This window comes from Pholcus phalangioides, unplaced genomic scaffold, assembly GCF_987345545.1.
Source record: "Pholcus phalangioides strain wild (caught in Gottingen) unplaced genomic scaffold, Ppha-v1.0 ptg000008l_1, whole genome shotgun sequence".
NCBI lineage: Eukaryota > Metazoa > Arthropoda > Arachnida > Araneae > Pholcidae > Pholcus > Pholcus phalangioides.
In genome coordinates this window covers 27,650,553-27,678,231 of record NW_028301601.1, presented here as the reverse complement: position 1 = coordinate 27,678,231, position 27,679 = coordinate 27,650,553, and the positions used below count along the sequence as shown (strand labels likewise).

At 39.1% G+C, this 27,679-nt stretch overlaps 1 protein-coding gene across 1 annotated transcript in view; it reads right to left on the bottom strand.

The window, feature by feature from the left end:
* Positions 1–27,679, bottom strand: part of LOC149084140 (very long chain fatty acid elongase AAEL008004-like) — a 48,655-nt gene that overhangs the window by 3,994 nt on the left and 16,982 nt on the right. The window contains exons 2-3 of the mRNA XM_089234486.1: positions 6,780–6,970; positions 53–133 (exon numbers count right to left, since the gene is read on the bottom strand). Of these exons, the coding sequence (XP_089090612.1) occupies positions 53–133; positions 6,780–6,970 (272 nt within the window). The remainder of the gene's footprint in view (positions 1–52; positions 134–6,779; positions 6,971–27,679) is intronic.

Below are 27,679 nucleotides of genomic sequence, written 5' to 3'. Positions count from 1 at the left end.
ATCGTGTAACTAGTACTGCATTTTGATTTTGACCAATATTCGTAAAATTTACCTCTGTGGCCTCAGGACTGTCTGAATAATCAACAGGCTGACATTTCCAGTTGTATTTGCCGAACCAACCGATGATACCCAACTACAAACAAAAAAAAGGTTACTTGATGAAATGGAACTCTAATAGGTCTATCAATTCAAATCGAACCACTAACTCGAAATCAATAGGAATTTTTGGTGTTTCAAGTATGGTGGCTTAACCATAGACTTAAGATATAAATAGACCGCGCACGCTATTCATAAAACTTGTCGAACGTGAAGAAAAGATGAGCAGTATTGTCGGGGAAAGAACAGGTTCTGCGCTATTACATTTGGCGCGTTTTCGCAGAAGCTAGGATGTTGCTGTAACGAAATTTGACTCAATTCGATCAAGTTGATGAAAACTTTCCTTCATTTTTTCAATGAATTTCACTCATTTTTATGTGAAACTAGCTGATACCCGGCGACGTTGCCCGCCCTGTAAAAAATTTGCATATATATATAGCTCATTAATTATTTCTTAATCAAAAAAAATTCTGCATTAAGTAAAAAAAAAATTTACTTTTATTTTTAAATATTTTAATTAAAAACTTCAGGCAATCGCTTGTGGATACACAATATTTTTTGTTTTTCCATCTGGTGTGCAGATGTACAGATTTTTAGGATTACCAACACACGAACAGGCGACGTAAAGCTGTCCGTGTGAAAAACAGGGCTCAAGTAGGTTGATACCTGCCACTACTAACGACTGGCCTTGAGCTTTGTTGATTGTCATGGCAAAAGCTAAACGAACCGGGAACTGTAATCGCTTTAAAGTGAATGGCATTTCTTCAGTGATAATTGGGATACGTTGAATGAAGACGTCTTCTCCTTTGCCACATCCAGTTAGAATCGTTGCTTCGATGATGTAATTGTGCAATTTCTTCACGCAGAGTCTGTTGCCATTGCAGAGTATCGGTATCTCCAAATTTCTTAAAATCATTATAGGTGCTCCGACTTTGAGGGTCAAGTTGTGTGGTGGCACACCCGGAATATCCAAAGTGTTCAGAAATTCTGCAGGATACAGAACTGTCTGCGCTGTGTCTGTGATAGTGTCAACCGATTTGTAAGATGTGGAGTCTCCAGGAATAATTTTTAGGATTTTCTCGTTGATCTTGTTCACACTGTCATTTTGCGGTGCCAGAATTGCACTCTCACAAAGCCACTCATGGTTTCGGTGATTTTGCTGAATGTTTGGGAAGACTTTGTCTGCAAGTTCTTGAACTGAGTTTATATATATAATAACTGGCAAAATCCATTTGGGAACGCTATCAGTCCAGTGCTTGGGTCTACGGGAATTCTTCCATTGCCAAGTTTGATCAACTGATGTGAAAATGATAGCAGTGCTGAGTCATTTTGCAGTTGAACTCGCATGTTGGTGGATAATGATAATTTTTTAGCTTCGTGCCAGAGTGTTGATGTCCTAACAAACTCGAGGCGACCACCGATAGACAGCACCTTCACTTCCAACCCATCTCACTAATGGCAGTAAATTGCAATGTAGCGATATGGCCAGAGTTGGTGTTTGGTGAAGTAGAGTGCTGATGATTTGAGGCGAGCATTGAGTTCATCAGTTGGCGTTGAACATTTTTATTCCCAGTTTTATCGCCGTAGTTGTTGTTCTCTGTTGTTAGTGACGTCAGATGTCCAGCTTCTGCAGCGAATATTATTCAAACTCCTTTTAAGCACTTTCTAAATTGAAACTATACCTCAACGATGGGTGGTTGATGAGATAAAGGCCACATTAGCACTTACAGGACACCCTGTATACATGCAAGCAAAAATATCTGGCTCTTCCAGGGTTTTCTTCAATTACTGGGAGTATTGGAAAAGAGCCAAACCATTATAAAGGAATAAACTGTAATGATGGCAGCGTTAAAGATGTGACAAACCATTATAAAGACATATACACGTCTGAAACGCATTGTTGGAAACCACGGTAACCAAAGTAAACGTTCCGAAAGTAATTGTTGAGGCCCCAAAACCATTGTTGCCCGAAAGTTTTTTGCCCATTTCGGGCATTTGCCCAGCTCTGACGAACTTTTAAAGTAGCCTACGGTTCAATCCCGGACCTATTTGGTATATATGCAAAATCTGGCGACGATCGGTCTAAAACTGTAGATTTGTATAAAGAGCATACATACATACACTTTCACATTTATATATAAGATATTTAGGGAGTATCAGATTTGAAAAAATAAATTCTATAAAATAAACAAATATTGGAAAACGCAACAACGTATATGTTGTAAAGCCTAATTCATTTATATTTTTAAATATTCTCTTCATTCACTTTGTCGCTTTTAATTTCGAAAATTTATTTATACGAGGGGTTATTAAAACAAATATATATCTTTCCAGAACATTACAATTACTCTATATACTCATAATTAATGTATAATTAATTATAATGCATCATATTATGTTACGTAATGTAACACATTCACACTCATACCATATTCAGTCATGAAATAATATTCAAACAATAAGAAAGTTTCATTTCTAACATTCCTGAAAAACCTTTTATAACCTCATCACACAAAACTGTAAACACTTACATAATATTTCAGGATTAAAATAGATTTTACTCAAGAAAATTACAGAATCTCATCATCAATTTCTCTAAATTATAAGAATTAAAATTCCATGTATAGTATATATGTAATAATTTAGAGAGAGAGAGTGTATAATATTTTAGGATATAATAAATAAATAAAATACACACACACACACACACACACACACACATATATATATAATGTCATATAACATATGTAATCTCTTCGCTCCAAAAGTATGCATATGTTAATCTTAATTTAAGGTATTAAATCGTTTTTAGAATGATTCTTTTTCAAGATAACATCTGAGGTACACAATATATGACTTCAGGTCTTAGTACAGATATTGACTCAAAAAAATCAATTGAATAGTTAATTTTCTTGTTTGAAGCGGCAATTTCACATACAACAAACATAAATTAATGAATAAAAAAATTTCTTTTCTGTAATAGTTTTATCTCAGGTGTGAAGAGGGGTAAAAATACTAATATTTTTAGAGGTTGTTATGCATTTTTATGCAAAACTGCAATTGTCTAGGGGGGGGGGGAGTTTTCCTCACATTCTATTTAAATAGAATATTTTTCATAAATTTCTCCTCCTGAAAAGCATATTTTCTTCCAAGTTGAGCAAAAGTCGAATGAACTCACTAGCTCGCCAAATCTCGCCAAATCTTGCGGAGACGTATATTTCAGTTAAAACTTCATAAAACTCACAATTTCAATCATTTATTGCCAAAAATTCTATTAAAACATTTAATAATGATTCATGACATTTGAATTTTACCAAAACTTGGAACTTTAATTGAATTAAATCCAAAATGGAGTCGTTAAAAACTGAGATTACGTCAGAAATCCATTGCATCGTCAATTTAATATTCCAATTTTTAATTTATAAGAAGGGGAATAAGCAAAAAAGTATTCCCTTGTGAAAGGATACTGGTCCCCCTTTCCTAAACCGTTCAGAACATCCGAAAGCTGCGCAAGTGTTGGCCATTCTAATCAAAAATAAGACAGCGCGTGTAGATTGTCATACGAGTAGCCATAAGGAAAGCATTGCCAGCGAGATTCCCTGACCAGCCTTTCGACTGGAGTCACGTGACTCCGGATCTTTGCTTCACATTGTAACCCCTCGCGCGCACTCTATAGTATTATTACTCTGTGGGCTTAACGTCCCGGTTGATTTTTTAGGCTTGTTTAGATGCCCGGCAGACTAAAGTTTCCAGAAAAGAGCAAATGAATTTAATTTGGTCGTACTACTTGTTGTAAATTGTCAATTCTTCGGTAAAAAAATTTACTTGATGTGTTCAGTCTTATTGAAATGTGGTCGACCCAAATCTAGGCAAGGTAACGGGACTTTGGCATCTGCCTCTGTGCAAAACTTTAATAACCTTAATGATCGAAGGCAGCTCCTGAATTCCAGGAGCCACCAGTGGTCAATACTCGGCCACTGGAGTGATCCAGTTAGAGATCTTTGTTTCAGACTGATACGAAGCTGGGCTCCAAAGTGGATATACCTAACAGTTTGAGTGCGTATCTAGTGTTGTCTGGCTTCCAGGACTGCCACCTATTTTTCTATTATAATCTATTATAATTGTTAGTGGTGTAATGATTGAATATTTGTACGCCTGTTGGTCTGTTACGAGATTTTTTAATAGGGAGATCGGTGCGCATTTGCGCCGAAGTTGAGGAACTACAGAAAACAAACTTCAGCCGATCACCGTGGCGCCGGTAGAGTTCTAACCAGGGTACTCGCGATGAGAGTTTATCACTATGACCCAGGGCAGTCTTAAGAAAATCATGGGCCCCGGGAAAATTGATTTATCTGATGCCCCCTTCCTCGCCCCAATCTGACTAGAAATGCCTGCCTACAAATTCACGTGCTTAATCTAAATTCTCAACCAGATCTCATTATCAGGTCGCGCGCACTCGAAGCCCCGGGAAGGGCTCGGGTGGGCCCCATGCTTCAAGACGGCTCTATAACCCCTCAACTACAGCGGCAGAGATGGCTCCTAAAGCTGAAGGCTCATGCTTCCCAGAAAGTTCAGTAATTTACTTGGGATTCGATACTAACTTTATGCTACTGAATTGCAAATGAATTTGATAAAATGGTTTTAAAGCAGCACTTTCAAAAGCAGTAATTAGAAAACTGTCCCGTAAAATACAGGTCATATGATCAGCCCATATGCAGAATGGTACGCGAGTCAAGAACCGAATGAGTCTTGAAGTGAGAATGTGGAAGGGTAGTTACACAGGGTCATTTCCTATGCGATTGGGAAAAAGCGCCTAAGAGTATTAATGCTACCATCTACCTTTTAAATTTGAATATTGAAAGTAAATTTTCACAATGAAATAAACGATTGATAACTACCGAAACTACGATTTTCAGACAAACACAACGTTGAAAAATATCAGTCATTCACTGTTGATACATTATCTGTAGATCTATGCGGTACGAGAATTGAAAAATAATTTGACTAACGGAAATGGTAGATTAGCCGCATTACTAAAATGCAAAGCGATTTTGGCACCCCCAGAATTTTCTGTGACTGACTACAATTATTAATGACCCAATGTTCAATAATCTTTGACCCTAGATATATAGCTAAACATTCGTCTAATAGATTAGTTACTGAGTAACACTATTAGGTAGTCTAAGTTTAGTTATCTAGGGTTAAAACCGAGTATGGAACTGTCCTCTTGGTTGCAACTCCAATAATTTGACGCTGTGACTAAATAAAGACAAAAATTTCCAGGGTAAAATTTCTGAATCGAATGGCAACAAAACTACAGGTTTCTTGTTATCGGAATTTCAGCATGGCGCTTTAGGCACTTTCACCCGATACTGCGACAAGGTTCTACAGGTGGAGGCACATTAAAAACGTTTAGTTAAAAGTTTCACGTAAGCTGGACAGATTTTTGCAATCCATTACCTAGAATATTGCCCCCCCCCCCTTCCTCCACACGTAAGTAAAATGTTTTACGTTTCACCCAAGGGCAGTCGCGTTCCCTTGGATCTTCCTTACACAGCTATTCCTTCACAGACGAAAACAGTGGAAGGGAGAGGTTAGCAGAAGCATTGCCATGGGATTAAAAGTTCCTGTCCAACTGTCTGCGTGTGAGAAGGTATTTTCATTGGAAAAACCATTTGATAGAATCTGATTTTTTTTCTTCCTTCTCGGGGAAGCCAATGATTTGCGCTAGAAGGATTATTGGACTCCTATTGGATGTATGGTGTCATTTATCGTATACGTCCGGAGTGTTTCAGAGAAGGGTGTTTAGAAGAAATTGTTTAAAATCTGCAAGAAAAGAACTTTGATAGTGACACATCAGTAAAAGTAAACTTTAAGCGAGAAGTGGCAGGCTTGTTTGGAAGAAGGGGCAGTAACCAAACCTCCAATCAAAAAGATTGTCAATAAAATTAACCCCACTTAATTTAATGTCCGATTAGATTTTCGTGTAACACTGGTTCAATAAGTTTCTTGGGCTGTGGGGCCGTAGGGAGTTTGAATATCGATTCGACGTTCCTTCAACGATTGGCATCAGTAGCTATTGACAGGTCCTGCACCAGGGAAAAATTCTTACGGGGTAATGAACCGGGATTGCCGTGTCAGTGACTAAATTTTAATGCGTAAAAGTGCAAAAAATTCCACAAAATAATGAAACTTCGAAGAGATTCAAATTTGCCGATAGATATCGGACCCGTAGTCAGAAATTTCGTGAGTTTTCTCAAGTCGTCTCCCTCCCCATCGCTACGGACTTGGAAATTCTATGTATGCGATATAGTCTGTCCAAATATACCGAAAAAACTTACAATCACAGGCGTTAATTTACTGCAACTTTTTTTGCCTTGTATACCTTTCGCGAAACACCCTGTATACATCAAACGGTGTTGTAATCAACTCAACCTCAAGACATTTCTGCGTAATCAAGACGAGAAAAACCTCAATTACATTTTCATTAAACGCACATGAATCTAAAAGACCTTGTATGTATATGGGTATACGAGTATGTCCGCAGGGAGTCCAAGGACTTACGGTAGCACTCGATCGAGAAAAAAAATGAAATTACATTTATGATTAAGAATTCATTCAGTTATCCGTTATGACGAATGTGTTTTGATGGGTCAAGGACGAATCAAAAATAGAAAATTCACCTTGACGAAGATATATATGCTAATGATGACCATAGCGAAGTTGTATATAATCATCAGCAATCTGATGTTAAGAGGGTCCCTGTTCTTCATGATCCTTGGACCGATCACTTTGACGAACATCACGTAGGAGAGGCATATGCTGATTGTCTGTACGGGGCTCTTCATGAACAGCCAGTTCTGAACTCGAGAGTCTGAAAAATTCATAGAAGTTAAATTCAATGATTGTCATGTATGCAATATCTAAATGCGACATTCATAATCTCATCCCGCTATGCCCAATTACGTGCTAGGAGTTCTAATAGGCAAGGGTTTCAAGGTTCATAAAATACGTGTAGATAAAAACATTGGTAATTCCAAAAGAATTTAGAGCTACATACTGGTTTATTTCTCAAGGAGATGCGCGTAACATACGACCGAGCAAAGATAAATCAAGTGCAGAGAAGATGCTCCATTCTGCTTATTACATACGATGCTTCTCATCTGGGAAGTCGTTAAAAAACCTATTTAGTCACAATCAAAAATTATTTCGTTTACTGAAGGGCATGGAATAGGCTATATTTGAAAAAGTCTACTTTTAATAGAATAAGCATGCCCGTGACTTTGAAATACGTCATGGATGGCGATCCGAGAACTCCACTTGCGTCACATTGACTGGTTATAGACAGGTGTTACCGAATATATAAAAAGACATGAAGTGTAGAGGGATTTTTCCTCGTAAGGAAGTAAATTATCAAGAATATAACTGCACGAATGGGAGAATCAAAACGAAAAGCATTGAAAATAAAGACCAATCATTCCAATGATAAACCATGAAAGTCTTCGGTATTTCTATTCGCCTCTGAAGGGGAAAAATCTTTGAAATACAGTACCTCAAGACCTCTAAACCAGAGACATGCACCGCGTGTATATTCCTCTGTGGAACTGCTAACGAATTGGTGCATGCTGGAATGTATGTGTGTATAGTGAACTTTACATAACAAACATTACTGAAATTTCACGGAAAGTGATATGCACATGAAGTACCTCAAGACTAGTGATTATTAAGACACTTATTAAATAGAGCTCCTGGAAATCTAGGCGGGCTCGTCCATTATATTTGTGACATCAATATTATCGCTGCTGATAGGTGTTATGAAGTTTCTAATGATTAGACGTTACTTCTGAAGTATCATAACAAACTTTCTGTTCAAAAGATGGTGTTTATAAAAAAGGTGTCAATCCAAGAAACTGCCCAATGCACAAATATCTGATTTGTTCAATGATGGAGGGTACGAGTCCGCTCGGTATATTCCAGGTGCCTTACCTAGACGGATGACGAGTCCGTTCTCCTTTATATGAATTAAAACAGGATTCCCTCCAAAATGGTTTCGGACATATTAACAAAAAGCAGGATAGGAACAGCTAGGGCTCTTGGAAACACTAGAAAGACTCATCTACCATCTTTAAAATCACTATAGACGATTACTGCTAGCAAGTGGATTAGACGTCACTTAAGTGACGAAACTAGCTTTTTGTTCAAAAAGATAGGAAGGCACGTCTATCTAAAAATCAGCGATTGGCTATATAGCTAAGTCATACTTTAGCTCATAGATTGAATGTCCAAGCTGACTCGTGCACAAAGCTCTTGAAATTGTCTTCAGTGGAAAATTACACTGAATAGCTTTCGTTCAAAAATTAGTGACTTGAAGTTAGACAGTCGCACCTTTTCTGACTGTGGGGGGCGCACAAACGGTGACAAACATGACCATGGAAAAAAATTGCTACCGCAAGTGTCATCACCGCCCCCTCCCCCCAGGGGTTGATACAATTTTTTTGCGAAATACGTAAAAATAATTAAGCAAAGCCGTCGAACGCTGCAGCGGTTTGCAACAACGAACTGTGGATCCCGGCTTAAATAAGCCTCGAATGCAGAAAATGACCGCAGTACCGCAAAAATGATCAAAACAGCATTTCGAGTAAGTTTGGCAAATCGAATTGAGGAAAAAGTCACCTACTGAGGCCCCATTTTAGCACCTATATGATAGATTTTGACCATCACCTCGGGAAACTGCAACAGATGCCTACGGGTAATGCATATTCCCCGGCAGATAGCTAACCTCACCGAGGGGATGAATATTCAGGTCACGTCCATCGCACCTCAGTAAAAAGATGGATAACATAACAGATTGCCTTTACGGCGATATTCAGGGCTGCGATTCATCATTGGTTGATTTGGAAACTTTTCATAGTCTAAGCTTTCCTGATTAGAAAACCACGATTCTCTACCGAGAGGAAACTCAATCAGTTGACAGATGGTCATACAAAAGCCTTCACATGCATCCCCCCCCCCCTCCGTTCAAGGAAAAATTTCCCAATGGAAGTGACCCCTCACCGAACAATATCCACCGCAGCTTATGTTCCGGCAGGAAGTGATTACGTACACACTTTCGCCGGCAGCAAGACAGTCAGCTGGACTATATTTGTAATTACTGCATGTAAGAACGATTTGTTATTTGAATATATGCGCTATATTGAATTTCATTAATACTTGTATAATCATTAACATGTCGTTTGAATGGGGTTCGGTGTTTATATACTTTCACTAAGCCGGTACGAAAAATCAGTCACATCTCGTACGAGTTCCATGAAACCTACTGGTCAGAGAGAAAAGAATTTATATTTCCTCAGAAAAAAGTAACCGAACGGAAAGACATTCTGGGTCATCTTCCACGAGGGGGAACAGGTTTCTTTCACTGTGGATCTCGCGCGTACCCAAGTGATCTCGTGCCGAGGTTTGACCCTATTTGCACTCCGTTAGTAGGAAGTGCTTTTCTTGCAAATTTCATTAGCGGACGAGAAATCGAATTAAATGCATGAAGGAACGGAAAAAGACATTTGACACCAAAAAAGAAAAAAAATTTAATTAAAAATTAAAAGCAAAGCTGTAATTGATGCTTCTCTGAAGGGAGATTTTTTTACTAATTACAATGAGAACTAAAGACCAAGCTCCTAATTGATAACATTGATGAATGGCCTTGCATTGCCTCTACCTCCACGAGAGTGCTGTAGCAAACCGGTAATAGATTTCTACCATGGCACACTATAGAAAGAATTCAAATTCAGAGTATAGATAATATTTATGCAGGGATGAGTTTAGAAGAAATAAAAATGTTTTTAGGCGATATGACCGGAGTTGGTGTGGCAAAGTAGTATACCCCAATTACATTGTACTTACTGAAAATCTGAAGTATATTTCATAAACTGAGAATGACATTTAATAGGGGGGAAATAGCGATTTCTGTGCCACTTAAAGGATTAAGACAGCTACACAACTGCAATTTTGACAAGCTTAGCATGCGCAATTTTCCTCTAGACACCATACGGTACAAGTATGCTTCCACAAGAGTTTTTCTTTATGTCAAGCACGGGTGATGTGTACGAAAGACAACAGAGTACAAGGACAAAGCAACACCGAGCATAGCTGAAGACTAGTGCAAGCTACCTGCATTCTACACGCCTTCCATTTCGGTTTGTATAAGCAGCGATATAAGCTTTAGGCATATATTGCGAGGTACGGGGAGATGTCGTTCATCAGAAAGAATTTAAATTATAGCCTTAGTCAAACAGCCTGTCGAGCTAGCCGAGAAAACAGCATTTACGAATTTTGATTTCAGCTTCGAAAAAAACTTTGATCTGTTGTAGAAACTTTGATAACTGAAGTCTGAAGCTTTTCCTGGATGTCTAAAACAAGACTAGTGCCTTAAATGAAGTATTTATACCGCGGTACCGTTTCGGAAATTGTCACATTCGATACTAATCGCTATTAAACAAGAATAGTCTTACGAATATCTTCATCGGTTCAAAGAATGTGACAAGCAAACCAACCAAGCTGTTAGAGGGAGGCTCCTTTGCGGCATGGAAGACTTTGCGACCTTTATGATCACCAGTCTCGTTTCAAACTATGACGAGCGCTGAATTGCTAACACTACTTTACGTCTTTAATCAAAAATGGACGTTCGCGTCACTCGTTAAGGGAGTTAGAGAATGTGGAAGCGAGTCTACTTCCCAGACGCGTATTAACCCATGGGCGCAGATATGGGGGGCGTCAAAAGTGGAGAGATTTAATGTGTATATATGAATTGACATCGTGCCCCAGCAATAATGACCTTGTCCCCCCCCCCCAGACTTCCAAGTCTATTTCCGCCTATGTATTGACCACGCCGGACCGCAAATTTCCGATTAACACATCTTCTACAACTCAATTCCCACGTATTATAAGTGACATTAATGTCAATGACACAAACAAGCTGCATTATTTCCAAGTGATGACTGAAAGAAACCTGTTACCAACTAGTCCCATTTCCGTTATTCGGCATGGTTCAACCAATATCAATATTTGTTATAATAAAAAAAAAAAAACGTAGGCAAAATGGGTCAAGTGACAGTAGGTTTCTTGCTTGCGAAGTAGTCTTCACTTTAGGTAAGGAACAAGCTTCAATTCTCCACTTGATCAAACGTTACAAGATATGCGGAAGTAAACACTCTTAACTTTTTTTTTCCATTAAAGTAAAAAAGGTAGAATTCGTACAACTTGGAGAAATTTCTTGCAGCCAATGAGAACTAGTTTCACCGTGACCTGAAGACGACCTATGCATAATTATTTTCTATTCACGATTAAATTCAAAACCGGGGGAATCGGAGTCTAGTATTGAATAGTTTCAAGACCGTGGATTAGTCATCACGTGGGTGTAGTCCTAAAGGCGTATCGTTTGGCTTACGATTTGAGTCTCGATTTAATTGAGTGCTGCGCTAAAAGCAATTCAAATTACACTATCCCAACCAGTACGAAATCCCTGTGATATTCGGAGGCTGGGTTCGGGGTTTGAGAAATCTAATAATATCTGCCATATAAACAGTTTCAACGAATAGTGGAAAGCAAGCAAACTCAACTGCCACGTAAATAACTGAAGGGGACTTTGAATGAAAGGGGGAATTGCGACACTTGTCCTGATGCTTATCCTGGGTGAACATTTTCACCGTTACACATCGCCATGTCCCGTTTTACGTAACCGAACCGATTTTTGGGTGTTCAGGGGAGATCGCTTTCCTCGGATCAGTGTCGGTACTTGACAAAAAAAAAAATTCTACAATACCAGTTCAAAGACCCTTGCCCAACTGATTTTCAGCTCGGAACCTCGAAGTCTAACATTCTTTTTCAATAAACCAGCCTACGAGTCATACGAACTAAAACAATTATACATGGGGGAAAACCAAGGGATCTAATGAGCTAAGATACCATGAATTTCGAATTCCATTTTCTTATAAATTAGCGTAACTGAATTTCATTGATGTTTTACAACCAGATATAATTTAAACCACCCACGACAATCAGTTTTTATTGGGGTAGTTGACACCTCTTGATAAGGATCAGCTACGTCACCAACACGAGAATGACGTCTTGAAAAATGTTATATAAATAACGTAGAATTTATATAACGTGTTACAGCGATGCCAATATCCGTTGATATCTGCTATCGTCCTCGATAATGGATAGCCATGGAACTAAAATTCGTTCCTCAGAGAATGTTTAATGAAGTGAAATACATTCCAGCCCCGTTTTACGATTTTCAAAGTGTCAGAGGTTCCACTGTACTAATAAAAAGCATTAAGATGGAAACTAGCACGGAACTGCTCGGAAAGTGCAAATGGCATAAAACATCGGTAGCTAAAATATACGAGAATATCAAAGCTTACTTTTCCCATATTAGTTTATTTGGCAGAAAAAAAAAAGCTTGTGAGAAACTACTGAATTCGAGTCCATTAACAAACATTAAAGCTATCCATTAGAACAAAGAATATGGAGCCTTGTTTGTTTCAATGTAACAACCTGTTCCTTTGACCCGAACACGTCACGGTACGATGCCGATTCACTTCAAGATGAACTCATTGATGCATTTAGGTAAGTACATAAAGTTTCCGATTGTAAGAAACCGTTAGCGGAACAGAATTGGTTTCTTCAATGAAGCATTCAGCCATCGGAAGAAACGGTCTCTAGAAATTTCTATCAACTGATCCCCGAATAAGGATAATCATTATGTGATAAAAGTCTTCACTAAAGGTTATAGGAATGCTCAGATTTGTTAATTTTGGATTTCTAACTAATTTCAGACACAATAATAGGTAAAGTGATGGAAGATTTCAAAGAATATTTTTAGATCAGGTAGAATCCATCGCACTTCAAGATAAAATTTGACTACTAATCTGTAAATAAACTTGAATTACGAGATTTTATTGATACTCAAAATTCTAAAAATTTCAATTTATGCAGAAAGTTTTTCGGGAGTGATATTACGGTACATGCGCACTATCGAACGGAGACGTACGCATATATGCTGTAACAGTAATTTGTGCGGTCTTACGAATGTCGAACTTATCGTCTTTGAGCAGTTCGAATCGAGCTACCAGTTTTTAAATGGACCCAGAGGAAAGAAAAACCACAAAGTTCGTTCGCATACCCACGAACTCATTCGGACCGCTTGAGAAGGTCCAACGTTGCAAGTTCAGTTCGATAATGAGTGCCTTCACAAAACATCTGAATATGTGTGGCGATGAAACCAAAGCAATAAATAATTTTATATAATGTTACGAGAAATTGAATGCCATTGAAATAAAGAAATTAGAATAGTTTTATGGAAAAATTATGGTCCAGAAACAACTTTTACTTTATAGTGGGACATCGAGAACAGAAGCTTCAAACACTAGTATTGATAATTCTATAGTTACCTTAAATCTGAAAAAAATCCCCACAAAATGAAGTCACCTATTTGTACCTTTGTTAGACATTGGCGGGATTAAACTTTGAATTTCACCGTACATGGTTTCAAAAAGTTGGAAATCGCCAAAATTCCTTATAGACCAGTGAAGCAACATCTGCTCTCTTCAGGTTTACTCCAAATTGAAGTTTTTAAAAGAAAAAAATCGCTCCTATTTTCTAAGCTTCTTTGAAACAATTATTCTTACCACAACAATGTTGTATAGTATGACAAAGCATTCACACAAAAAAATTGTCCTCCCATCACTTCTTTTAAGCGCATTTTATCGTTACTCCCTTAAACCAGTTTGAAGGGGACTTTAAGGACCTAGCATTCCAGAGGCAAGAGCTTTGTAGCAGAATGGCTAAATTTACAGCACAATTCAAAAGTACACCCATAAACGAAACTTGGCTTTATCTATAATGCAAGAATATCCATATTAGCGTATAGAATCTATATGCTAATATGGATACTCTAAGATAAAAATTCAAATTAATTATTAAAATGAATTGTTAAATGAGACATTGTCCCGAAATTAAGAGTAAAGCCAAACCTGCTTTTCCGAGGAGCCACATCTCATCCGGAAATTCAAATTCTATATTCGTATCGGTGGAGTTTCCAAAAATGGATTCCATCACTAATTCCAGTTACCGGAGTGGAAAAAAAAAATCCGAACAATAATTTTTTTTTCTTGCCAATATCATAGAGTCGGAGGCAACCCTTTCCTTGTTACCTTCCACAATGAAATTGTGGCAGAAACAGAATCTAGCAAGGATCAGCTTTGACTGTAGTTTTAGGGTTTTGATTTCTCTTCTCCCCACTACCCTAAATGTACGAAAGTGGGTAAGTATGTAGATGCTGCCAAATACCAGTCGAAACAAGAACCTGACCAGACCAGCATCAAGTATCCTCACTTGTTTGTCTGTTGACGGAAGTGTTTTTTTTGTGGGATCCGTAACACGACCTCAGGGGGTTCGGGATTCTGTGTTTATTCCATTTACTTCCAGAGGGGAGAATTGGTTGGTCATTAAGGACCAGTTAAAATATGGGTCGGATTTGTTTTACTTCCGACAGCGCTGTGAAGTGAAAGAAAAGGTTTACTTTCTCATGCACGAGAATGATAGGATTGAAGGAAAATAAAGGCCATCAATTATCTTCGGTAGAAAATGCACGAGACACAAGATGGTTCAAGAATATGGTGAAATAAGAGATTCTGGAAAATCGCACACTCGTGCTCGTACACGTGACTCAAGAAGAAACGTGTACGAACACACGCTAAGGATGTGGATCATGCGAACAAATTGTCACTGCAATAATCGTTATTGAAACTGTCAATGCAGATCAAAAACACGTTTCTTCGAAGGTGTTTTCTAGATTGAAACTGAACGCACGTTAAGTTGTCCGAAGTACTTTAGATTCCATTGCTGGAGGCGATCTTTCCTGAGAATTCTGGACAGTGACAAATGTGTCATCACTACACAATTAAAAAATTTTATTCCGGTGTCCGAATTGACTATCTACACCTAGATGAGGGCAAATATCTGGATAGCAAACCGATGGACAGTTTTAAGACATGTGTCAAGTAATTTTGGTACAATTCCTTTTGAATTTTGTATCAAAACTGCTTTTGTTTATTGAGTACACACACACACACTACATGTGGGAAAAATCGAATTTTAATAAGTGAATATGAGAGGGGACATAATATTTTTAACCGTCATGTGCACACAAGGGGATGACCATTGCCCTCGAAATTTGTGTTAGGGTTAATGAACTGTTGATTGTACTTCTAATTAGAAAAAATACGTAAATAACATGTACTGAGATATCACTCCATATTTTTATTTCCATAACCTTTTATATAGTCTCGGTGGGCCCAAAAACAATTAGAAAAGTTGGCCTGTCCCTGATGCCAACTGAAAATTCAAAGTTTCTGATTGCAATATTCAGATATTCGATTATCAGTGAATATTAGATGTTCATAAGGTCTTTAAATCACTTACGAAATCTCCTGATGTGTCTCCACCAAATTTGGAAAACTAATAGCAATAATTTATTTTACCTTCACTTGGAGATATTTAGCAGCGTTGAGAGTTCGTAGCCTCTGGTCAAATATATGGGGCCCACCACAAGAATCACGACCTTGGACCATATATCTTTCACAACTCGAAAAAAAATTTTCCCCCTCAAAACTTGCAGACTAAACTCGTGAAAACGAAACCGCATCAAAATCAGAATTTCAATGAAGAAATCATTTAAATTCAGCAAAGTAGGAAAGTCAAGTGGGTTCAAAATTCCAGATACCCTACTAGGTATGAGGAGTGACCATATGCCCCGTAATTCCCGAAATTTTGGGTATTCACATTTTTATAAACAATGTCCCGTTATTTCCTATATTTTTAGTGCCGCCTACTCAATTTTTCGTAGTATATTCATTAGACTTCATATCTGCGATGCTTCATTCCTCCGCCATTGGCAGCTTTCAACAATTTGAAAATTCGCTTATCTTTGACACCTTTTCGACGAGATTTAGCATTATCCCGTATTTAGGATTGATTTTTCCGTATTTCACCAAAGAAATACGCTACCGATACCTAGGCTGACCATGACCAATGTTCATTTTAGGTGGGAGTCCCTAGTAGCTGAAGCCTTGTAAAATTTGATTACGCACGAAAGCGTGGATAACCCAGTGGAGATGAAGATTAAGTTCGGAAAGAAAATTCTCATCTCTGAGGAATCAAGTCACCGAACTCACTGTCCGGCTCTACAACTGAGGACATTCTTTCCTTATAGATCATATGTTTGAACGCTGAACGGGACTGAGCATGGATAGGCCGATAGCTCTTAACGACGTTATCTCCCAGATGGCGACATATAAAGAAACTATGCCGGTCTCCGCTGAAGGTTTAGGCTACCCTACACAAGCTATTTGGGGGTAATAGCTTACCCCAAAACAGTTATTTAACCGCCTTCAGAAAATTTTTAGGAATTCAAGTTCTTGATAGATGCACACAGACTACAGACAAACCCAGACTGGGAAAAGAACCACTTGTAATAATTCTATTTGAGCTGCTTATAGCGGCAGGACCCTTTAATCTTGATTATGGGAACGAAAAGGCAGTAATCGAAGATATTTTCAAAAATGGATATTCAAATCCATTTAGATGTTTCACTTTCGTTAAATAAAACTGACCATGAGAATTACATCAGCTCAAGGAAAACGTTCGACGTAAAGTTCCAGCGACACGTGCAGCAACTGGGGAGAAAAACGAGGCCAGCCAAAGGATTTTTTAGTCCATAGTTCTTCATTATGCAACTCTTGTCACAGAAAGTGAAACGAAAAAAACTCCACCTTCAAAACTTCGAAGATTCTCACATCGAGTGAAAGAAAAAGCTTTTCATCAATGTAAAAACCTGTTCAACTGGAACAAAAAAATACCGCGATGAAAGAGGGGAATGCTCTTAAAATAATTGATGGGTTCCATTGAAGAGGGAATGCCAAAAATCAGAACCAGGCTGAACACGAGCGGACAAAAAAAGGGCCAAATCACCACCACAACTTCCCGCTTAGGAAAAGATTGCAGAAAAGTCTGAAATCAACTCAAAAAGAAAAAAACCCCTTCTGGAATCTGATAGTGATGGCGAGAGAAAAGAAAAATACCTCTAGGCTCGCACACGAGTCGAGAAACGTGTCGCGGAAGAGCCGAGGGGCCTCTCGAGCCTTATAAAAAGCCAACCGCCACATCGGCCCGTGGTCAGTCACGAGAATGGGTCATTTCCTAACGCTCGTCTTTGTTGCTAGTCAAATGAATTTGCACCGAAACTTTCCCCAAACAGCTCGAAACGGATTAGATACGTTTATTCAGACGAAATGTCATAGTCCCATTGATGCCTGGATAAAGCAAACTGGTGGTTCTGAAATAAGTCGCAGGTCACGAAGGTCGGATCGACTTGTTTCGCTAGTAAGAGCAGAATATAAGATTAAAACCTCACGGTTCTCTCAAGTTAACCCTTCTTAAAGCCGTTGGAAGTATACATCCCACTTACCTCTTATTAAATACTCCTATGAGAAGTGCTTTTCTCAGATAGTTGCGTTATTTGACTAGGATCACGTTGTCACCTTAAGATATTAAAATAGGGAACTTCCCCTGCTTAAATCGAATACTACTCTTCACACATCACCACTATACAAAATGTTTTTATTGAATGAAACATTTGAAATTGATAGAAAACGTTACCAGGCTAAGATAGATTTGAGAGTAGGTATTGGCCTCCATCTAGTCTTCAACACGTACATTTAACTATATTTGTTCCCTGTTGAGCCAATAGAGGGCGTAGCTTTTCAAATAAGAAAATCTTAGGTATTGTGATAATTGTAATTATATTATGTATAATTCATTTTTGATATCAGATTTATTCGAGAAGCTTTATTAATATTGATTCTACATCAGTTTGATATACAAACTATACTAACGTCGCAAAATGGTGATCCAAGTTCCCCATAATCGGATAACTCGCCGAATCTAGCATTGTGTGCTAGAATCGTTGATATCGGATCAAGCCGGGCCGACCATTTCTTTCAATGGCATTCTCAAACAATAAAATCAACCGAAGAAATTTCCAGAAATTCGAAAGAATAAAAAACTGCCCTTCAAATGATTAAACGGAAAATTACTAAGGGTCGACGAAGGCTACACATCAATACGAAGACCGATATCAAGAAAAGACTACCTGCCCTTTACGATTACACGAAGGTCCTTATGAGCTATACAAAAAAACAAGCTAGTATCTAACTACAATAGCAACATAAAACAAGCCAACATTTCGGGGCTTTCCTGAAATCATGATTGTGGGATTTGGGGGGGGGGGGGAAGCGCCAGAAAGAACTATAAAGTAACAAAACTTCTGAACCACAAGGGGTTAAACCATATTTTTCTGTTTGCTCCCATTAACTTCTTCACCGCATTGACGAGATGTCTCAAATTTTTAAAAAAGTCCTCACTAATGACTAGCCCAGATATTTAAGACTTACGATGCTATATCTCTATGAAAGAAATTTTCCTATCCTCTTTGTACTCGCTGACAAACGGAAGACTGCCCTCTTCATAAAAACCTTGCATTTTACGAGGGGTGGGGGGGGGGGTGGGTATTTGCTTTGCTGGTGAAAGGATTAACCAATGTCCCCAACATTGATAAAGACTATTTCTACACGATTTTCGAGTAACTTTATATCTCACAAAAATTTTATAAAAACAGGACACATCTCCGTACACCAGGCTAGTTATCCATCAACCAGGAGATTTTACGAGCGATTCTACTAGATTCTAAAAAAAAAAAAACCAAAACACCACTTCCCACCATATTTCACTTAACCTCTTCGTTCCAGAGGTACACGTACACCTCATTTTTAACGGTTTTTAATGATTTTTTCAAGACCCGTGGTACACATGTGTACCTAACTCAAATGGTCCAGTGAAAATATCCATCAAAATTAACTTCTCTTTACATGTTACAGTCTACATGTTTTTCCCTCCCATAGGTCCGTGGGTCCTCTGTCACGCCTCCGTTATACTTTATGCTCACCAGGGTTTTCTGGGAATATCCCAGGGACACAACATGACTGTTTAGAAACTTTCCAACATTATGGGCGTTTTTGGTTTTTAATGAAAAGAATGTCTGCTTCAAAATACAGACATTCTTACTATCAAGTTTAGGGGAATTCGGGGTCACTACACTGTCTCTCAGGAAGGGTAGTTTCCATCTACGGGCGTTCAATGGATACAAAAACCAACCGTCGTGCTAGCACACAGAATATACTGCTACTGAAAATCACCATGACAATCCAAAAGAAGTCATTGCCGATCTATGAAAATCGCCGTCTCCTTGACACGAAACGTCAAGTGAATATATCTAAACACACCCCCTTTACGGCCAGAGGCACAATATGAATCCCTAGCAATCCATTTCTTTTTTATATCTGTATCCGAGTTTCAATATTTTGGCATCTTCAATGCCATTAGAGAAACTAGTTTCATTTAAGATCATTCTCCAAGGGGGAAAAAAAATGTTTTTGTATGTCGAAGCTGTCCAGCAAAACTCATCATCGACCTTGGTTATGTTTACCAAAAAAATTATTCATTACATTCAAGGTGCATCGCCATGGTGGGATTGCATTTCTTTTTTCCGAGACATTATCAGTAATGGGAGTAGTTGCAAGCAAAACAAAATATATCCCTGAAAATATATACGCAGTACAGCTGTTGCATGACGTGTTAAAGCGCACGATGTGCATTCCAGATAATTTAGAGTTAAGGGATTCATTTTTGGCCATCAGAATGTTCTAGATTCCTATTTTAGGAAAGTTGGAAAGTGTGGGAACGATACGTTCGGCTACATTGGTAGTGCCCTCAGGGCAGAGCAAACAACCTTCTCCAACGATCTTATTCAACCTTCAGATATGTACCATGGAAACCCTCACTAAATATTATTAGTCTTAATGGAAGTAACTCATGCGTACATTCAGCGTATAATTACGCAAACTGCGATTGCGAATTTTGCGCCAAACTTCTGAAATGCGACACGAGTCTAGGGGTCAGTGACGGGCACCGATGGGTAAGGAGAAAAAAGTATAACTGGATGAAATGCTGGGAGAATTTCTTAAACTCTACCGACATCAGCGAGAAAAATCTACCATCCCGTTGCAATAGGAGCGAGTACTCTAGAGCAGTATTTCAACCTGGGGGCCCCATGTCCTCATTGTGATACTGGGATATTCTAAGGGGGGCTAAGGGAAAAATCAAGGGGAGCCGTAACAGGTGAAGGGGATCATAACAGGTGAAGGCTAATTACGGAGAACCAAGAACATACCTCAGCCAAGAGCCAGTGCAGTCTTTACGCATGGGCCCATCCGGATACGGGAGCATCGAGCGGGGGGCTCATTATTAGAACTGGTAAAGATTTGACATTAAGCAACTAAATTGATAGGCAGGCACGTTGTCAGTCGGGGGGTCTTCAGAAAAATCACTTTCTCAGGGAGGGAGCGGGCATGAGGCACTTAAGGCCATGCCCCAAGATTTAGACAGCCCTGCATAGAATCCATAAAACAGGAACTCGCTGAATTTCAGCCGAAATTTATAAAAAGTTCCGCAAGAATTTGCTAAAAAATTGATTCAATAAGTGTAGGAGGGTCTTGCTCCTGGATGAGGCAACCATATGACAAGGGGCCATGAGAAAATATGGTCCAAAGGGGGTCCCATGGGCAAAAAAAGATACGGAACACTGCTAGAGCAGTGGCTTTCAACCGGTGCTCCATGTGGGTTCCGCGGCCTGTCGAGGAAAAATGGAAAAATTAAAAAAACAGCAAGTTTCAAAATTTGTAAGTGAAAAAAAAAAGCCAGTAACTGATTAATAAATGAAAAGTACGCCAACGGGGCTCCGCGAGTCGAACATTGAGAACCGTTGCGCTGGAATATTACGTTAAAAAATCTGATATTTTCTTTCCTTTAGAGGAGCGTTTCTCCAATCTTTTGAAGTCCGCGGCACCCTTTAAAAATTTGGGGCACCCTTCCTTGAAAACATAATGCAGTTTACTACAACAAAGATCATCAAGTAAAAATACTTCAGAGTTTTGTTCGATTAATCATTAAAGTGAAACTTGTAATTGATGTTTGGAGCACATACTTGAAATCAGGCTTTACAGTTGGCAACGAGACACGTAAATTGTTCTCTAGGTCTTGCAGTTTATTTCTTGGCAGATGGCAGTACTACACATGCCAAGCATTACACAGAAACAAACGTCACGTTACGTTCCCAACACATACACGCCCATTCCGGCATGTACCAATTTGTTAGAAATTCCATAGAGGAATGTGAACGAGGCGCATTTTCGGTTGAGTAGTTTATTTCTTACTTTGTATTTTATTGTCACCATATCAGAGAAAGCTTGTTCGCAGATGCCGAGAAAGGGCACAAGTGCATTAATTACTTTCATTAGATTAGGATACTCCTCTCAGTGCAAGCCAAAACAGCAGCTACACCAACGTCTCTTGGTGAACTTACCTTAGTGTGGAGTCGGCGCAAAGATTAAATACACATCGTTCACGAGCAGTGAAATTATTTCCTCAGCAGTGTCTGCGAAATCAAATGGTGAAACAACCCAGTCGAAATTCTCAGTGGAAAAAAGATGGAACGTAAGAAGATTGCAAAATGCAAGATATGTGTAAGTGTTGACAAGTGAGGTTTTATCAGCTTATCCGAAGGTGTGCGTGTGTCACTCTTCGTTATTACTTCGAAGGTTTCGGCAGCTGGCTGATGCGAAGATAAATCCAAGAGAAAATTGGCCTTGCGGGGAATCGAACCAACGTCTTCTCGCTTGCCGGGTGAGCACCCTAGACCATTAGAACTAGAAAGCCAATCAAAACGAATTCTTTCCTTAGAGATAGTGTGTGCTGAACGGGGCCGTACATGAACAGCCAGACCAAACTCAGGCCAAAGCTCGCATTGCTGATATTGCCACCGATGGAGATTTATCCGATAAATCTGTCACGCATGAGTAATTAGACTTAATTTATTTTAAGTCAAAAAAATATTAGTTCACTTAAGGTCTTATCTCCATGATATCTCGCGGCACACCGGTTGGGAAACACTGCTTAGGAAGCCATCATATAGGAAGCCATCTACTGCAGTCCCGTTCAGCATACACATGGTCTTGCCATAGTCTGCTATCTTTGAGCAAAAGTGACGGCAGTACCCTCAAGCCACAATCGCTGTTCCCTATCCCGCTTTTTTACCAATTTCCGAAACATCATTTGGAGCGGCAAACACGTTCTTCGCTCATAGGTGAACAATTCATCGTTACAGGCGTACGGGGCGGGGGGGGGGGCGGCGGTTGCAAAGCAACTTCCGTTACCTCAAAAGAGGCAGGGTAAGGGGAAAATGTAGGAAGATCAAAAAAGTTGAATTCTAATAGTTATGTAACCATTAGTTATCTGTTGAAGGAAGCACCGGATTTCACCGCATCCTCATCATTGAAACCCGTATTGAATTTTTAGGCACCTTATATGAAAACTTATCGAATTTAACGGCGAAAAGGTCACTGGTTCGAGTCCCGTTCTATACTTTTACTTTTCAAAAGCTAATCACGTATCCAATTTTAATATGTAATAAATTTCAATAACATAGTATTTTAATTTTATATTGACCACGAAAGAGTTTTCAGCGATCGTCTATATCAAGTGTGCCCAGCATGCTATCGATGCAGCAAAATACAGGGTGTCCAAAGTTAAATTTTTGCGAATTTCCAAACTTGACGGATCGTTCTAAACTGGTGATATTTGAATACTGTTTGTGGAAATATAAGTTATTTCCACACTCCATTTTGTTTATCTGTTCAAATTTAATTTTTAAATATATATTTCTATGATTATTTTTCTCTTCCAGTGGAAGATACCAAGACCTTGACTAAGTGTTCTTAATTTTGCGTCCCATAGAAAGTTATGCCAGTGAGATTAAGTCTTATGCCCATAAAATGAAGGTCACTAAATTCTTTACAAACCATTCCGTATAGAAATGTGCAAACGAATTAACAGAATAATGAATTGCCGGGCTGTTAGACCGTGGTCAAGCTATTTTTCCCAATGCTTCGCCCTGCAGCAGTAAGGACATATTCAGAGGAGAGTCAATGCTGACGAGATGCCCTTAGCAACAATCTATAGCAAGTGGAGCCGGAGAAGTTGATATCAGCACTCACTTGAAAATATGTATTTTCAAGCTTTTCAGGCATTTCCCTTTCCCGGGCTCTAACTTATTTTGGATCACTAGTACTTTCTAATTAATCTGAAAATGTAGCTGAAATTCCAGAACTCGCAGGACACCCTGTATACTGGAGCTGCGCAAGTCCTAATGTGGCCTATATCTTATCAACCATTCACCGTAGAGGTGTGGTTCCAATTTAAAAATACTAAAAGTTCAGAAATCACTTACTAGTTTTAAGTGAAAATACAGTGTAATACTAAGTGCAACAAGCTTAGGTATTTGAATTGAAAAAAAAAGCTGGGAAAGAAACTGCTTTTCGTCATTTATGCTGTTCTTCCAACTTTTTTCCGATTTTAGAATTCGAACATCTCAGCGAACACTGCACTTGAAGTTTTGTTGGTTGGCTTCAAGGGACAGGCAACAGCTTTCTAATTGGGTTTAAGACAGGGTGGTCAAATAAATTTATCAGTTTTGAGTGAGAAGTTCAAAGTATTCAGAAATCACCCTGTGAGCATTTTTAAATTGGAACCGCACCTCTACGATGAGCGGTTGATGAGATAAATGCCGAATTAGGACTTACGGGAGACTGTACGGGAAACATCCTGGATCAGACGTGCTCTTGGAACCGTAATCAAACGGAAGGACTTTAATATGGAAACGTTTGCTAGACTTAAGGACATCATTTTCCCAATATTCAGAGACAGAATTCGATTAAAAAAATGTATCGATTCCCCCCATCGAGGACAAAATTCGAAGCTGGAAGCATTTTAGGAGCGCGACAGAGGGAAAAAAACAAATTGCGCAAAAAATTATTTTATCCCACCCGTCATCAGGTCAGGGATAAATGTCTTAATAATTTGGATTCAGCAGGTGAAGGTAGAGAGAAAAATTGCAAAAAGAACGCATCGAACGCGAGCACGTCGAAACGAAACAAAAATCGGCATGTCCGTCCGAGACGCGCGCGCGCACGCACGCACGCAACAGTCAAACCAGGAGGGTAAAATTTAGCCCCGAGAGGATGTGAAATATTAACCTAGATGCAACAAACAGCTCGTTCGGGTCCTCGTATAAAGAGTGTAGGGCTCTTCTTTCTACGAGTTGCGAGAGGAAAAAGAAGTTCGAACATCGGAAGCTGAAAAAAGCAAGGTCACAACGAACTGAAAGGACGGACGACGCTAGACGAATGGATGAGAGAAAGATTACGGACAATGACCTTGATTCCTGTTGCCCTCGATTCCGAACCGAATACGTAAGAAAAACCAAAACTAAGAAAGTATCGTAGAAGCATTTTTGTTTGAGACTAGAAGATACCCTAGATATGTTTATAGATTGCTGAATGTTTTCGATTGACTAGACCAGGGGGGGGGTGCACGACCGGCAGCCCTTCAAAAGCCCGCGAAACTTATTCCGGTAGAAAAATATCAATAGATATAACGATATAATACTTAGGCTGACCGTATTTCCTTCAAAAATTCGGGCATCTATGTACGGGTATATCGTCAGAGACAATGTCGTCAGTTTCAGCTAGAGGCCGGGATTACACTATTAAAGTTAGATAAAAGTTCTTTTATAAAATTTGAAAAATTCAACCAGTAAAATTACGGGTTGCATTTGCTTGAACGTAACCTAAGGATTTTCAAGTTTTATAAAAGGGATTTTATCAAACCTTTATGTATTGTAATCCTGGCCTAAAGAAAAATTGTAAAATGTTTGTAAAGTTGCCAGTTATATCGCTAGAGTTGCTGAAAAATCACTTGTGATGGAAAATAGAGGACCAGAAGTCTCATTGAGTTAAAATACTATTTACCAAAGAACGTTAATGAGAAATGTGTTATCAATACATTTATGGTGATCATAGTACGATTTGACTATTAGGAAAATAATCATTCTTGATCAATTCAAGCTAGCCTCTTTGGAAATACGGGGAATTTTATGAATTGAGAATGCCTGAATTAAGGAAATGTTCGATAAATATGTCATTGTCACCCTTTACGTACAAGTTCGTGGCCCCACGAGCGGCAAGAACACCGCATATCTGAAAAAGTTTAGCACCCTTGAACTAGACATGATTTTCGCATAACTCATTTTCTGCACACGAGGGCTAATTAGACCAAAGCTTATAATTTATTGCCAATTCCGAATGTGTGTGGCAGCGATCGACATTTAGCCTCTTTATTCTACTCACCGAGTGGTTGGTGTGGGACACCCTGCGGTAGCAATCGTTTTCTGAGGTCATGCCACCGTTTCTGTTGTGTACTCCCGTGTCAGGAATGTTTGACGAGGACGAATCGGGTATCGAACTAGCGACACCCGCTAACATCCTTTGGTTCCTTAGGAGAGCATCTTATCGACCTGGGCGATCGCGCCCACTAGACTTTCAGCGGCACTCGTGGCGCTGCTGCTAAGCGTGTACATGCGATTAGCGAAGAATCTTATCGTATCTCAATTTGCGCTGTTTTTTGGATTTCCGTTGGCGGCAAAACAGTGCTGCCCTGCGTTGAGTCGCGAACGCGGCTCAATTTGCGCCTAGCTTTAGAGCAGTGGTTCTCAACCAGGGGTTCCCTGGACATCTCGGGGTCCTGAACAGCTTAAGGAATTCGTGAACTTGATGAGAAAGCATTGCAAAACAACGAGCCAATTGCTATGTACTGAAAAATGTGTGATGAGGTCCGTGACCTTTTATTTGAGCAAAGGGTTAAGAACCCGTGTTAAAGTAAATTAGATATAAATCAATGTTTCTCAACCAGTCGTCCGCGACAATGACAAGTGCTCCGGAAGCAATGTTATACCTTCATGGGATAACATTACCTAAAGTATGAAGGTTTTTTTTAAATCACGAAGAAAAATACAGGTGATTTCGATCCTAAATACGATATATCGCTAATTATAGTAAAAAAAACAATGACGAATTTGCTAATTAAATATAGCACTAAAGATGGGAAAATGTTTACCGCGATTTGCGGCAGCCAATGTCAAGAAGGGAATGACTAGCCGCTCATATTCGTTGAGAAAAATACGGGACATGGAGAGTTGTCAAAAATTCGAGAACCCGAGCGGTGCATGGTATGAAATGTGCAGAAATGTCACCGAAAACTTTGCTGGGAAATCGACTCAATGGGCAATGAACTCAAATATACGTTGAACACGATTGAGTATAATCTTTATAATTAAGAAAATATTACTTCATATAAGTTTCATTCTAAAAATCTCAAATAAGCTACGTTGAAAAAAACGGGACGATTAGAAGTCTGTCGCCCAGAAACACAGGAATGTCAAGTAAATACGAGACATGCCTGAATTGATATGTAGTCTTTTTATAAGAGAAATGGGGTCACTTCTCCAGTTATAAGTCCGTCTAAATTGTTTCGCACATTTTATTGATCCTTGGGCTCACAGAGGTTGAGAAATGTCGATATAAATAGATTCTTGACTATTATCCTTCAGAGGATCAGAATCTTGTTAGGAAATAATGAAGCCTATCTGAACGGTCACTCGTGTTTAGAAAGTAAGAATTTCCCGGGGAAATATTTTTTAAAAAAAAAGGTATTAATTTTGGGTGACTTGGTTCGAAAAATTCCAGTCGCGGACGCTCCCCCCCGGACACATTCCTCGTCAGAAAATATATATATTGGGTTCAGCTAAATATTTTCGTCAAATGGCTTGTGCGTTGCATCGAGTTGATGGCTGTCTTCACGGGGAGAACGACGCGACTGATCAGCACCTCGATATAGACCTCTGCACCGTTTGCCATAAACGTCAGACTACCTAGCAAGTTTGCCACATCTTGAAACAAAGCATTCTATTTAGTTTCTTATTTTGGCGGAGAAACTTCCTGATTGGCTCACAAATACCGCATAGTGATTGGATGCGAGGCATAGAAATCGCCAATTCTGAGCCCGATCATTTTTTCTCCTACTAATGATACTCGCACAAGCAGGGAATTTTTCCCTGAATATTTCTGAGGGAAAATGGACTACTTACTGACGTCACAAGTAGAGTGAGCAGGCCTATCTCTAGGAGGTGGACTGATTCGATACTTGCGAGCATGGGGGCAAAGGGAGCCATCATTATAAATCTTCGCTAACTTTTCCGACGCAACTCTGCCTCTTGACGTAACGGAAGTAAGGTGCTTTGCATTAGTCCGGGGTTGTGAGCGGTTCTATCTATCCCACTAGTGTTCACGAAAGTGAAATCACTGTATTAGGACACTAAAAGCAATTCTGGGAAGATCATGCCAAGCGATGATAATGATACTAGCTGAATAAAGCTCGTTTAAAAGAAAAAACTTATTGACAAACGAGTCGTCAGGGTCATTAGTTTTAGCACATGATCATTAGATACCTTAAATTGAATGTT